At 44.6% G+C, this 14,227-nt stretch overlaps 1 protein-coding gene across 4 annotated transcripts in view; it reads right to left on the reverse strand.

Moving 5' to 3' along the window:
- The window catches only part of LOC138491668 (phospholipid scramblase 2-like), a 412,550-nt gene that overhangs the window by 274,837 nt on the left and 123,486 nt on the right, over positions 1 to 14,227 (reverse strand). For all 4 annotated transcript variants that reach the window (XR_011276070.1, XM_069618313.1, XM_069618312.1 and 1 more), the window contains one exon: positions 3,247 to 3,389. Coding sequence is in view for 3 of the 4 variants with exons in the window: in XM_069618313.1 (XP_069474414.1) it covers positions 3,247 to 3,389 (143 nt within the window). In the remaining variant the exon portion in view is untranslated. The remainder of the gene's footprint in view (positions 1 to 3,246; positions 3,390 to 14,227) is intronic.

Raw genomic sequence — 14,227 nt, forward strand, 5'->3', positions numbered from 1 at the left:
AAGGTCAAATGGGTGGCAGGATGGCATGCAGTTAGAGGCATCAGGATGCTTCCCAAAAACACCACAGCTTTCCCCTTTGGTTATTTGGGAATTTGTGTGTTTTCAGAATTGAGGCCTTGCTGGAGCAGGATAAGCAATGCTTGGATTTTGCAGTGGGCCCTGGAGTAGGGTCAGCAATGTTTTGGCCTTGTATTTGGGATCTGGATGGAGGACAGGATGCTGCGAGAGTGACAGAGTGACAGAGCTCTTGTCAAGGACTGGGGCAGGCTTAACTAAACATGCCTCTGACAACGGAATTGGACAAGGTTGATGGTCTCCGCCTCGCGCTCCACTGGTTGGATTTCAAGAAAAGGATGTCAGATTTATGGTGCGAGTTTTACAATGTCCAAACACCTCCCATAGTTACTTTAACTCAAATCCGATTTTGCCACAAACATATATTTATACAATTGCAATCTCTTAGCAAATTATATACACAGTTTACATATTTTTTGCAGCACATTGCAGTCCAATCCTCCAGTCCATGAGACCTTGTTTCGCCCTTCTAGCAGTTTTTCATGCTAATGGGATTTATATTAATCAAAATTCTATAACTTTATACAGGGGTGTGGATCAGAAGGGAAGTTTGTGCCAAAATTCACATTTGCAGCATGGATGCTTTTCTCATAGTCTGCCATATTTTCCCATTTCTGTCCCCAACGTGTCAATGAATTCTACCAAATCTTAAAAGAAAGCGCAAACAAAACAAAAAAACAACTTTTACACTGCAAAACATTTTCATTTTTACAAAATCATGCTGCAGAGATGAAAAGCCTTTAAAGCTCATTTATAAAATAGTCTTTGGAAGCAAATGGCAGTCCATGTCACTGGATCATTTTGTTTCTCCTTCCTTCAACTGTTACCAACTGTCATTTCCTTCAAAGTAAGGTGGGGGTTTCTCAGCATAATTGAAGTTTATTGCCCCTCCGCACTTCAGAGGTTAGTGTCCCAAGACTTTTACTGTCCCAGCCTGGAGCACAGATGAATGTCCGACGAGCGTGTGACCTTTCTTTGTCCTGGCCCATTTAAAGTTTTTCAAGCTGGCAATTATCACTTGTGTGTCCTGGAAGTTTATGGTGCGTCTCCCTTCCTAGGGGGAAATTTCAGGGCTGGCAACTGGAATAACTTTTTTTTGGGAGCTTGCAAATTCAGCCCATGCGTTTTAAATCTTTATTTTCTTATTTTGCGTCCAAAATTAAAAAACAAACCTATGGAATAAAAATAGCCCCTGTATGTATTTTCACCAGCCACAAACCTTTGCATTGCTAGGTAATGGCAGGCTTTCCTTCAACCGTTTACTTTTTAAATGGGCATTTTTCTCCTTTAGTTTTGCAAAAGCCCATTTTTACACATGGTTGAAAATGTCTAGCATTTCCTTTCAAATTCAATTTTGCCATCCAACTTACCAATATTGCCTTGCAGTCATAGTTTCTTGTACACAACAGTCTGTACAAGGCAATAGTTTACTGGAAGCGCAGATGCATTGAAACTGACCTGGCTCAGAGAGTTAGAGTCTCTTTGAACTGCTGAGCTTTGGGATACTTTTTGTAAAGAAATAAATGTGTGTTCCTGTGCAAATAAAAGTGAACATGCTCATTGATTTCTCTGAGTCGGTTTGACGGGGCCTGTCATTCAAGAATTATGCCTGGTTTTCCCGAGGCACAATGCAATATCTGGGCATGGCAGGGCCTTTTTAATCACAGTGGTTTCAGAATCAGATGGAATTAGCCTAAAAGCAACATTTTGAAAGGGTGAAAAAGTTTAATCTTGAAGGGGAATTTCGGGTTTTCAGCAAAGCAGTGCCACCTTTTACCTTATTCCATTTATAGGTTTCAGAACACACTGGCATGCTTTTTCAGTGTGTCCACTTGTTCTATCCTGCCTGAAGTGTGCTTGGTAGGACGGTGCAACCATCTTTTTGTTGCTGCAAAACGGAGTTTGAGGTCCTGGTGCGCACAGGAGCCAGCGCAACCTTTTGCCGTTTTCTGCAAACAGGCAGCTTGGTGATGTGGTGAAATACTGTTGAGTGGGTCCATATATCCCACACAGCTGAGCACAAATGTGTGGGAAACAGGAAATATCCTACAAAATGAAAGTGAGCTTAACAGTTGTGCAGTTAATTGGAGTACCACTTCTACTTGGCATATACACATCTCCAGATGGCATCATTGGGTCATTGTTAAAATATACCATAAAAATAATCTGAATGATTAGATAAAGGGGTTCAAGATAGGCGGTACCAATACAAAATTAAATATAACTATGTAAAAGTCAATACTAGTTATAATGAATCAAGTAAGAAACAACTTAATTAGCCCCCACAGTTGCAATACATGCATTTTTGTGCCAAGCATTACAGGTTTTGAAAAGGTACATGCTAAATTAGGGGCTCCTCCTTGCATCCAGCACCCTAAATTTGTGCCTAGACAGTGAATTATTAAATACAGTTTCTTTACAAAACTAGGGCAACAAGACTTTGCCACCGTTTTGCAGTTACCCTGCATGTTTTTCTTTCAAACACCTTAAGTGCTTAGAATAGTAACATTGCAAAAGGTTCTTTTCACTGCATCAAGGTGGCGTAATGTAAAGAAAAATAATCATTTTTCCATATTTCAATTTAGGTTTGTTACTAAGTTTATGGTAGGTTGGTTTCAAGCATTCTGAGAATCCTAGTGCAATTCCCACTTTATATTCTTACACACAAATTAGATGCCAGTTGGGTGTAGTTAACATGCAGCAGAAGAGCTTCTGGAAATTCATCCTCAAGTGAAGACTAGAATTGCAGAGCTATTTAGTCTTCTCCAGAATTCATAACTGTAATTTGGACTATAATCTGGTATAAATAAAATGTGTATTTTAAAGTATGACGCAAAGAGATTTCAGTGGAACAGTTCAAAAGAATCCTAAAAGAAATTAGGCAAATCTAATTTTAAGGATGAATAAACATTTGCCACAAACAGCAATTACCTTGTGGTTTTGAGTTGGGGAAATGGTGTCTTTTACATTGCGCCAAGTACCACTGATTAAAACTGCTAAAATCAGTCATTATAGAGATCCAAAGTTGTGAAGGAAGCTGGCCCACACTGATCCTCTAGGCCAGCCTTTCGGGCAATGAGCAATGGGCTACAGCGAGCCTAAGTGACACAGAAGCCATATATCACAACATGGGTATATATTAGCAAAACCTTCTTGAAATAAACATGCTACCTGAGTCAGGTATTCCAATCCAGGTGGACAGTTTTGTGGTACAACAGGTGCAGGCATCCATGCATTTCCAGGAACACCAGGTTGAGTAGCAATAGGAACCCCTTGAGGACCTTGAAGGCCATAGGCAGGTTGAACTGGAGGACCTGAAAGATATCCCAATGTTTAATCTTTGACACTCATCAAATCAGTGTATATTTTATTCAATTTCACAGAAGCAGTATGCTCGAGCATGAAAAAAGAAGTTGCAAATGGAAACATTAAAACTTCACACCACCAAAAGCCTCCTTGATACTTGCCGTACAAAGTTCTTACCAACGGTATTGAACTTGGCTTCAACTCTGCATGGTTGTCCCCCTTTAAGGATCACTGGCATGTAAGCCTCTTCACATCGTCTTGTCAGTGTCTTCATCCTAGGATAGCCCCCATCCAAAACTCAAGAACTAACCTGTATTTCAGTCTATTGTGCAGGCACAAAGTATGCTCCTCCCCTCACGTCACTGTCTCTGATCCAAGGACGGCCCTCTAGGATGCCAATTCCCCCTTTCTCCAAATCTTCTTTCCCCACAATGCTCACAACCTCACTAACTATCCAAGACACTCCAGGCCATGGCGCCCCACTCACTGGTTCAAACCCAAACAAAATAACAGACTGCCCATCATCCGTATGTCTCTCCCTCCACCGCTTTATCCCCTTCTCCCAGGTTCCTCCATGATCTCTGTCCCACTTCACTTTTACCCATCCCTCACTCTACCAACCCAAGCTACACTCCAATTCAAACCTTTCCATCGCTCCTAGTCATCTCTGCCCTTTTCAATTTCTCTTAACTGGCATCTTCCATACCCATTACAAAAGCCAGTCATTCCTTGCCTAAAGAAGCTCAGACACCAACAAGCCCTCCTTTTTACAGTCCAGCTTCTCCTTGCACATGGCTAGAAAATCTTTAAGAGTTGTCCTCAATCGAATGGTCAACTATCTCGAGGCACACACTTTCCGATTCTCCAATCTGGAATCCAGTCTGAACACTCTACGAAGACTGCCCTGCCAATGCACCAGTTCCCTCACCACCGCCCTCCACTCTCAAGCTGCCGCTTTCATTTTTCTACTAGACCTTTGCATCCTAGGGGACAAGATCCTGCCTACCTCCTTCAAGCTTCATCTCCCTCTGGCTTTAATTACACTAGATTGCTATGCCATCTCTCAGACATCTCCATACCCTAGAACTCCAGCTCCTCCTACCCCCCCCCCCACCCATGTGTATTCCTTAAGGATCAGTCCTATGCCCACTCTTCACCCTATATGCCTCACTCGCAAACTCCTCTCCTGTGATCACCTTTTCGCTGAGAACTCTTATGAATCTCTATGTTCATGCCTGCAATCTCTACATACAACCAACCCACTAACTGCCATCTACGACCCTACCTATTAGACGTCCTGCTTAACTCTTGAATGGCCGAAGTGCCCTTGCTCTTTGCCTCCAGCCCCACCTCAACCCCTGACATTCAAACACTCAACCATAGCTTGCAATCTTCAGTTTCTCTTTAAAAATGTTCTGTGCCATCTTAGACGCTCACACTACAGCTATACTCAAGCAACATTATTAGAGAAATCCATCCACAACCACTCAACTGAATCTCTGATCAACCAACTCATGCTCAGCAAGAACTATTGCTCAAGCCTATGATTTTGCTCCCCTCATTAAGTTCTTGACTTTGCTACACACCCTTTTACAACCATCCCAGATCCTCCACCACCTCTACCTACTGTCACCATGCTGGATGGATGGCTCCCATGAAAAAAAATGACTTGCTCTGCAAAACCCAACCATGTCAATCTCTCCACTCCGTCTCCCTACTACTGAAAAATCCACCTCACCTGCCCTCGAGTTTTTGCTCCTTTTCCCTCATTGGCCTCACTCCACTGGACTGCTCTCCAAACAGCCATCAAAACCATGTATCTTGTGCAGGGCTACAATACCAAACAACCTCCATTTGCTTGTAGAAGCTATGGAAGACAACCCCTTTAATCCCCACCCTAAATAAACGCAAACCAAACTCTATAGAATTTGGTTCTCAGGACTACTCCATGGAAATTGTATATGTATATACTGGCGTCAGGCTCTCGTAAACAATATTTGTAGCTTGTCGGCCTAGCCCTAGTATATGTTCCCACTTTTACACCTAATGTTCTCTCATTTTGACCAACGAAGTTTATTTGTAAAGGTAACTTGCCAAAGGACTACCTCAGCTTTCTCGTATTGCCTACTTCATACACAATTTAGTTTTGAAATGACTTGTCATACAAAGAATTACAAATAGCTGGTTATTCTGGCTTCAGTATTTTACTTTGGCTAAAGTTAAGCTAATTTCAGGCTCAAAGTAACTGCCTGGGTGACTAATCTCCCTTTTGATCAAACGGTCATCTGTGTAATGGCCTCTCCTTTGCCCACCTCAGAAATACACATTCTTCATTGCGGGACACTAATCAAGGGCATGCAAACACATTGTCGATTGTTAAAGGAAAAAAATCTCAATGCAATGGAACCATTAACCCATTACCAATATCTAATGATTATAAAAAAAATTAGGATAGTGTTTTGCTATGGGCAAGGGAGACAAGGTATAGTCTCCTCACTCCCAATTGGTATCCCAAATGCACAGAGGCAAGCAGCCAAAGTAATCGTGAAGCTTTAGTTTTTCTCCTTTACCGCCATCTGTGTCAGGCTCTAGCAGCCCCCACTCTTCCTCCCTTTCCCTGTGCGCCTCCCTTCCTGCTGTTCTTAAGGTTGTACTTAAGTTAAGGTTGTCCGTCCTGGGGATTCATAGACAAAATCTGCCACCCACATCTTTGTTTTGCCTCCATTTCTTCTCCTAGTCTCTGGGGGTCTTGGCAGTGTTGGTCTTGGTCTTCCGCCCTCAGATTCCCGTAAGTGAAGCTTCTGCTCCAGTTGTGTGGATGACACTGCACCAGACACCTTACTGTGCTTGCGCCGCACGTCTCTAAGCCCCCCCCCCCACCACCACCAGTCTGCGCTTTGCGACCTGCTGTTGATCTTGGCCTTGTACATTTGTGTGACCTGTGTACTTCCGTCAATTCTCCGGTGCCCTCTTATTTGTAATTGGTCTTGTGGAATTTATTTGCCATTTTTCTGCTTAATGTGGGCTGTGTGATCCAGTTGTTGCTCATGACCTTGCAGCTGCTCGTCTTCTTGCTTGCCAACGTGCACCCTGTCCGGTCCCTCAATGGTCCATGCTGCTTTGTGCCCCCCACCCCCATTTACTAGTCTTATGTCTACCCATAGAATGTCATGTTTTCCTCTTTTTCCTGTCTTTTTGTATCCACCCCTCTCTTGTGCCACTCATTTTGTACATCTGTCGACCATTTCCTTCCCTCTTTTTCCCCCCCATCCTCTGCATCCCTTGGGTGCTGTGTTGCACCCAACCCCACAGAAGTGGGGGGCTCCTTAATTAATAGGATCTCCATCACTTCAAGTTGTAACACCCCCTTCTTGTAATCATCCTCTGGAATGATCTCATTGTGGGACTGTCTTCTTGCTCAGTCTCTGGTCCGAAGCTTTTATTGCCATCATAGCCAGGCTGTTCTACTTGCGCGTGGGCTGCCGGGGTCCTTAGAGACATTTTGTCAATATGTACTTTCTTTTGTGGAAACAGCATCCACTGTGCTGTAATGTGTACTTCTTATTGTGGTCGAGGTGCCTTTTATTAGTTGGATTGGAGAAGTAGTATGGCCTGTGGATAAGTCTGTGGTAGGGAACAGCATAAGGTGTGTTTACATTGGTGTAGCAGTCTTTGTGCTCTGCTCATGTGGTAGTGCGTTTAATTGTCCCCAGAGGAACTTGTGCTCTTTTTCCTTCCTTTTCTTCTGCTGTCACTCTGCGTTCTTCTACACAGATTTCATTCTGGAGCTGCAGACTTTGGGTAGCATGTCAGGGGCAGAGTGGAGCCACTCTGTAGCAGTCGCAAGTCTTCAGATGCTGGGCGGGGTGGCAGAATGTTAGGAGCAACGGAGTCCTGTTGTACACCTGGCTGGTGTGTCCCCTTGACGGACAATCTGCTTTTGGTCCTCATTGTGAAAAGCAGGTACACTTCCTCCTCAGGACGACGTTGGATGTCGGCATGGCAGAGTACTTGTGGGTTGGGCTTCGGTGCAGTGGACTGCCGTCTTCACTTGGTTTTCATCTTTTATTTATTTTTGACACCGGGAATTGGCAGGGGGCAGACAGCCAGTCTACTTCATGTTTTTTCTTTCCCCTCTGCCCGATTTATTTTATTGGCACGGCAGGTTTGTTTCCGCTTGTCGCCAGTTGTGCCCTGTAAAAAGGATGTGAGCTATAGTCTCCTCACTTCCAATCGGTATCCAAAATACACACAGCAGAATTGAGCCAAAGTAATAGCGGACCCTGCTTTGTTCTCCTTTACATCCATCTGTGTCGGGCTCTAGCAGCACATTCTCTTCCTCCTTTTCCTGTGCGGTTCTCTTTCTGATAGTACTTCTGTTAAGGTCATCCGTCCCGGGGCTTCATATACAACAAACAGCACAACGTTAACATCTCTACGTGACTAGGAAAGAGCAGGCTATAGGTTTAAATTGAAGAGCCAGTGGTAAATAACCAGATGGGAATGAGTAACTATCCATTGGAAGTTACTGTTTGCAAAGCTAATTATGCCTCCAACCAGGGGTTAATGTGTGCTAGTTAGTGCCTGCCTTTAGCCTAGTAGAACCTGGTTAGCTTGACTGCAACGGCTATCAGGAGGTACTTTTGACTCCCCATGCCAACTGGTGCCATACAAACATAAGCAACATTGTGATTTTGGAATGTGCATAAGGAGCAGGACGATCCATTGCTAAGACATTAAAACAAAAATAGTAAGTTATAAAATGGACAAAATGTTATAGTGTGCAGCCTGTGTGGAAGGCAGATTTACAGCATGTTTTTACTAGATGCTTGTCCTCCAGAGATAGCTCCATTTTATAGGCAATGGCCAACGCCTGGAGCTGCTTTTAAAGCCTCCTCATCAATTCAATTTATATAACTGTATTGGCCGCGATCATTTGCGAGGAGCTGCGGTCAAATGAAGTACAAGAAGTTTTCTGAAGAAAAATGTCAACCATCATATTTCACAATATGAGGTCATAATTCACATGGATTACCATGAACTGTATTTTACCAACGGGGATCCGAGAATATCAAACTGGTCATTTGAAGCCCATTGTTTTCCAAGACTGAAAATCCTTTGAAATAAACACAAAACCCTTTAACAGCCATGCAAATCGCCATTGGTGTTCCTCATGGGCTGGCCAATGTAGGGAAAGCTGAGACCCAATGTAATCAATCCCCTTGGTTTATTCAGCAGCTAGCCTCTCAGGAAAATACTATTTTAATAGGTCAAACATTGTCAACCATGCCATCCTGCTAAATCGTCTCCGTGATAACCTGGGTATCACCAATCTGGCCCTGGCCTGGCTGACACCGCTCCTTTCTGATCAACACACCCAGGACCAACTTGGGTCCTTGCTTTCCTCCATCTCACTCTCTATCTGTGGTGTTTCCCAGGGGTCTAACCTCTCTCCCTTGCTGTTGAACCAATACCTGGCAACCCTCACCCACTGCATTGCCGCTCTCTGCTTTAACTTTCAGTGCTACGCAAATAACTCGGCTCATTTTCAGGCTCCCCTCTTCCACCTCTGCCTGCTATCCAGGAGTGGTGTACCGCCAACGTTCTCTGCCTTAATGCCAGTCAGACGGAGATTCTCCTACTTGGTACACCTGCACCATCCTTTCTGGGTGCTCTTGCTGGCCTATCTTGGCCCTTTTCATGCATCCACCTGTGAGGCCAAGAACCTCCGGGTCATCTTCAACTCCACACACTCCTTTGCTCCTCACATCTCGGACGTCTCCAAGAAGTCAAACTACTATGCACCTCCTCAGAGGTATTCTTCCTTTCCTCTCCTTCCCCCAGAAGCTCACCATCTCTAGACCTCTGGTTCACTCTAGGCTGGACTACTGTAACAGCCTCTTTCTAATTCTGCCTGCTTCTACTCTCTGCAACTCATCCAAAACAGGACTGCGCCACTTGTGCTCGTCCTCAAGACCAGGGATCTTATCTCTCCAGTACTGAAACCTCTGCAATGGCTCCCAGTGGGTGCAAGAATTAAGTTAAAGACCCTCTGCATTGTCCACAAGGCCTTCTGGGGCATGGGTCCTCAATACCTCCAACTCTCTTAAATCTCTTCCTACTCAAGTTCTTTGCTCCTCCAACTACCTCAGGGTCAGTTGCTTCTCCAAGCAACAAGTTGGTGTTAAACCTTTCTTCAGCTGGGGCTTCCCTCTAGGACAGCCTCCTTGCCCCTCTGAAACTTGAGACAACCCATCTCTGGTTCTGGCAGCACCTCAAGACCTTCCTCTTTGGTTCTGCCTTCTCTTCCTCTCCCCTGCTGATTTCCTGTATGATACTGCACTGGTCACCTGGCTACGCTTTGATTTCGGGCCCAGTTCCCCACCCACCCAGTTGCACACCTGCACTGCCTCCCAGCAACCCTTGCACTTGGGTCTGTATCTGAAATCCTACAGTCCCCCTACCTGCACTTTGGACACCTGCTGGCCGCACTTTGTTTTGATCCCATCTACAGAACTCCCACCTCCCCTTTCCCCTGGCACTTTTCCCGTCCCCTTATCCCTTCCCTGCACAATCTCAATGTCACTTAGCCTAGTAAGATCGTGGTCTCTGTCCTCACTCTGTTCCCGCTTCCTTGCCTCATCACACCTTGAAACATTTGTGTATAGGCATACTAAAAAAATGCCACATCATTCATAAAACAGATTTTTCGAATTAAACTACTGTTAATCTTCAAATGCTTCATTTTCCTACAATCTACCAAAATCAGTACAACATTACTTATTTGGAGCTCATTATCCTAAATTAAGGATGTCAACTATTGTGTAACATCTTTCATTTACAGATGTGTATTCTAGCAAAAGATGCCATCGTAAGATTCACTGAAATTTGCTGGGGCCAAAGCCATTTTGCCTTGCTTAGCATGCTGGTTGGCAGAAAGATGCCTCAAAGCTCACCCTACCATGCACGGAGACCTGTTCAGTGGCCTGCTGGGAATTCTGCCAAGAGTGTGGTGTTCATTGATCGGGGCAGGGGCTAGAATCCCTGTATTTTCACTCAAAGGTCTACCTTGCCGTCTCCCTCAAGTCCCAAACTCTTCTAACAGAGTCCACAGAGAAAATCCCCCTACACCAACATACACAAATGCACCAGGTTTTTGTGTGACACCAGGCCTTCATTATCAGCGATGTAGCAACGCTGCACGAGATTCTGTATGATGAAACGCAGAGCAGAAAAGATTGAGGGGTGCAGATTTCTCAAAAATGTGCTGCACCGTGACAGAAACAGCTGCAGGATGGTGAAGAGCAGGTGTGTTGGCAATAACAAACAAGGGTGATGGGGCTGGAGCATATGATGGGCTTTGCAAAAAGTCTGATATCAAGTTTTCAGTTTCTCTGGCCCCTTTCTAGCCAAGGGTCTCCGGGGCAGCTACAATAATGGGAGCAGGGCCTTATTCCTCTAGGTTCCAGGGGCGGTCCTTCAAAGGGAAGAGAGGGGCTGTCAATGATGAACATGATTCAGGTGTTCGGAATCGGGGCATTAAACTCAGAGGACCCGTGGTCTTTGGGAGCAAGCCTTGTCTAGGTTCACCAGTGTATAGAACAGCATTTTCTGCCTGGGATGTAAGTTGAGAATGTTTCACTAGAGTTCAAAGCAAATTGCTGGAGCCACAGCAACGCTTTTCCTTTCCTCTGATCGAAGGGCTCCTAAATTATTCTGAATATGGGTTATGAAGTATGAGTTTTACCCATTGATGTCTGGTGTGGCACCTTTTCTAAGCCCACTATCTAAAAGCACTCTCCAATGCCATCCTCTGAACTGCTGGTGATATAACAAGCAACCAATCAGCTAAACAATTACTTGGATACAAGATTAAGAAAACGCCAGCATAGATTATAAATAACCCATGTAAATCCCACATCTGCTTGTCAATAACTTTGCATTTCTGCAAGCGTAAACAAGCGTCAACCTTCCCCACTTGTGAGATTCCAGGCCTTGGCCCATTTCCCACCCCCTTCAGCCTGCTAATCTTTGTTGTCTCAGACACAGTCTGCCATCTTTGGCTCTCCAGCTATTTCAGGCTAGAGGGATAACCAGCATAGTGAATGATGGATCATGGGAGAAGTAGTCCAAAACACCTGAAGATTCACAAGGTTGCACGACCTTGCTCTATCCCATCTACCCTTCCAAGGGCAGAAAGGAAAAAGGAGATTTCTTTTTTAAACTCTATTTGATATTCTAACAGGGTCGGGAGGGGAGGAGATCTCTTTGGTGAGGTAAGTCCCGTAAGGTTTCTTTACACAGCTATACAAGCTGAAGTTGCCACTCTAGGGAGCTATGTTGCTAAACTTTGCACTCAATTTCAATCTACTGCAAAACACTGAAATAAAATATATTAGGTAGGTCTTCTGTCCTAAATGGATATCTAGAAAGTGTGATCACCAAAGAACCCTGAAGAAGAAAAAAAAAAACAAACTAGAACAAGCAGCAAGACAAGGTAGCATACCCGAGACAGATTGGACACAAGGTGACAATATTGACGACCAGAAAACATCTCTATACAGAAATCAGAATAACGCCAACTCACCAGAACAAATGATCCCAACCATCAGTGTTTTAAAAAAAAAAAAAACACCACGAGCCTCATGCCTTCCCAGAAATTGCATGACATCATCAACCACTTACAAAATAGAGTGAAAAAGATTCAACAAGCTACACAATCAACCCAGACTCGGGGGTGTTCACCAACACCGAATTCCAACTCCTTAACACCACAACGAACACCCACACATACGGACCTGGCTATCAACCATGAACCCTGAAGGTGTCGCACCCGAGCTCACCTGCTGCGCCAAATCCGTCGGGTTCCACAACACCTCTCCTTCAAGACACAGATAGCTAAGAAAAATCCAACAGCTTGGTAATCAGCTCTCCCTCATGTGGAGAGTCAAGCCCATCCTCCCTGCGGACAGCTTTAGACCCACTGTTCAAGCACTGGTCTTATGCCACCTGGATGGGGGGGCAATACCCTCCTCGAAGTACTCCTGTCACCCTCACATTTGCCCCTGAGAAGTACACAGCATGTGGCGCTCAACTCATCAAGGGTCCACGCACATACAAACACATCACCCCGGCCCTCATTGACCTTCACTGGCTCCCACTGCATGCACAATCACCTTGAAGTCTTTCAGCCTCATCTATAAGGCAGTTTCCCTCATGACACTGGGGTACCACAGAGAAATTCAGCATCTCTGGCGACAGCACACTACCAGAAGCCAGGACACAAGCAGACTTCGCCAATTCAAAAATTAAAAAGGACCAGAAAACAAGCCTTCACTGCCTGCGCCCCCAAACCTACGGCACCTCCTCCCAGTCAGCATCTGACTCACCATCACACTCTTACTATTCAGAAAATAACTCAAGACCCATCTCTTCAAGAAGTCTAATCCTCAACACATAGGCCATCACGTCACCCCACGACAAGTGACTCACTAGATGCTGTCCGCCCCTCTCCTCCCCACCACCCTGCACAGTTGTAACCTTCTGTATCCTACCCCGAATGTATATCTGTTCCGTTACCTCTGAAAGGCACTCTTGTTATGCATCTGTACTGATGTATACCTCTGTAAAGCGCCCTGCTTATCAAAGCTAGAGCCACGCTCAATAAATACCATATCAATAACAACCAAATATCCCCAATCTTCAACCAATTGGATTTCAAACACTGGTGAAAGAAAGTAACTCAGCAGGCTCCTTGGTGAGCCACTGCTTCCAGACATCCAAAACAAGATCTTCAAAGAAAATCAAGCACTACTGTCACAACCACATCAACTTATCACTGGAAACAGTAATTGTACCAAGATTCTCAAAGACTGCATAATGTCAAACCACTCAACAGTTTTGGCTTTTGTTTAGGCCTGGGAAAGGCCTTTGCCAGTCACTGTCGTAATAGTACTAACTGGTCATGAATGATAGCAGTTGCAAAATGGTGCGAGTACCTGGACATATAGTAGTGCATGGCAAATACCCGCCTCATGCCTATATACAAATCAATGCTGTTAGGTTTGCAAATGTTAGTGTTTTGCAGTACTTCAGTGAAGGACACACGCTGTGAATAATTCAAGTGGCTGAAAGCACACTTGCTTAAGACAGTCTTATTATACCAGTAGCTCATTTACAGCTCCAACTATGCCATTAACTTGCAGAAGACCGGTTTGAAACAATACAGTCAAGCACTTGGGAGTGCAACGGTTGATGTAACGGCTTGATAAGCTAGCTCAAATAAATCCCAGTAGGATGTGCTTTGGCACAGAGGCAGGAAGTGGATGCAAATGACCACCGGAATCAGCATGGCCATGGGCAGTCAATGGGTGGGCAACGAATCAAACATACCTACAAGCTTTGTGTCCCTCCTCAGGTGCCATTTCTGCCTAGCTGTACTCTAATGCAACAGTTTTGTTTTATAGGTAGCTTTTAGCACCAGCCAATAACCAAAAGTAAAAATTGGGAATGGTCCACATTAGGGGCAACAGGGCTAAAAGAAAATCTCATTTCAGGAGGCCATGAATTCAGTCAAATCCAAGAGTCACTTCACAGGGAGCCAACAGGATTTTTCACAAACCTTGACTGCGTCTGGATCAGCAAGGGAAAGGAGAAGGGGGAGGTGTCATGAAAAGAAGTGCATTAACAGTAGATGTCTTTGATATGCATTTTAGCCATCAAGCAAGTGCATGGTTGAAGTGCAAAACAAAACTAGCGAAGCACAGGAAGAAGAATGGGATGCACAGTCATGGATTATGGGCTCAAGTGATTTTCTTAAAGTCTAGTCTGCTAGCCCAACATTCTG

This window comes from Ambystoma mexicanum, chromosome 10 (assembly GCF_040938575.1).
Source record: "Ambystoma mexicanum isolate Mex_15411 chromosome 10, UKY_AmexF1_1, whole genome shotgun sequence".
In the NCBI taxonomy this organism is placed as follows: Eukaryota; Metazoa; Chordata; class Amphibia; order Caudata; family Ambystomatidae; genus Ambystoma; species Ambystoma mexicanum.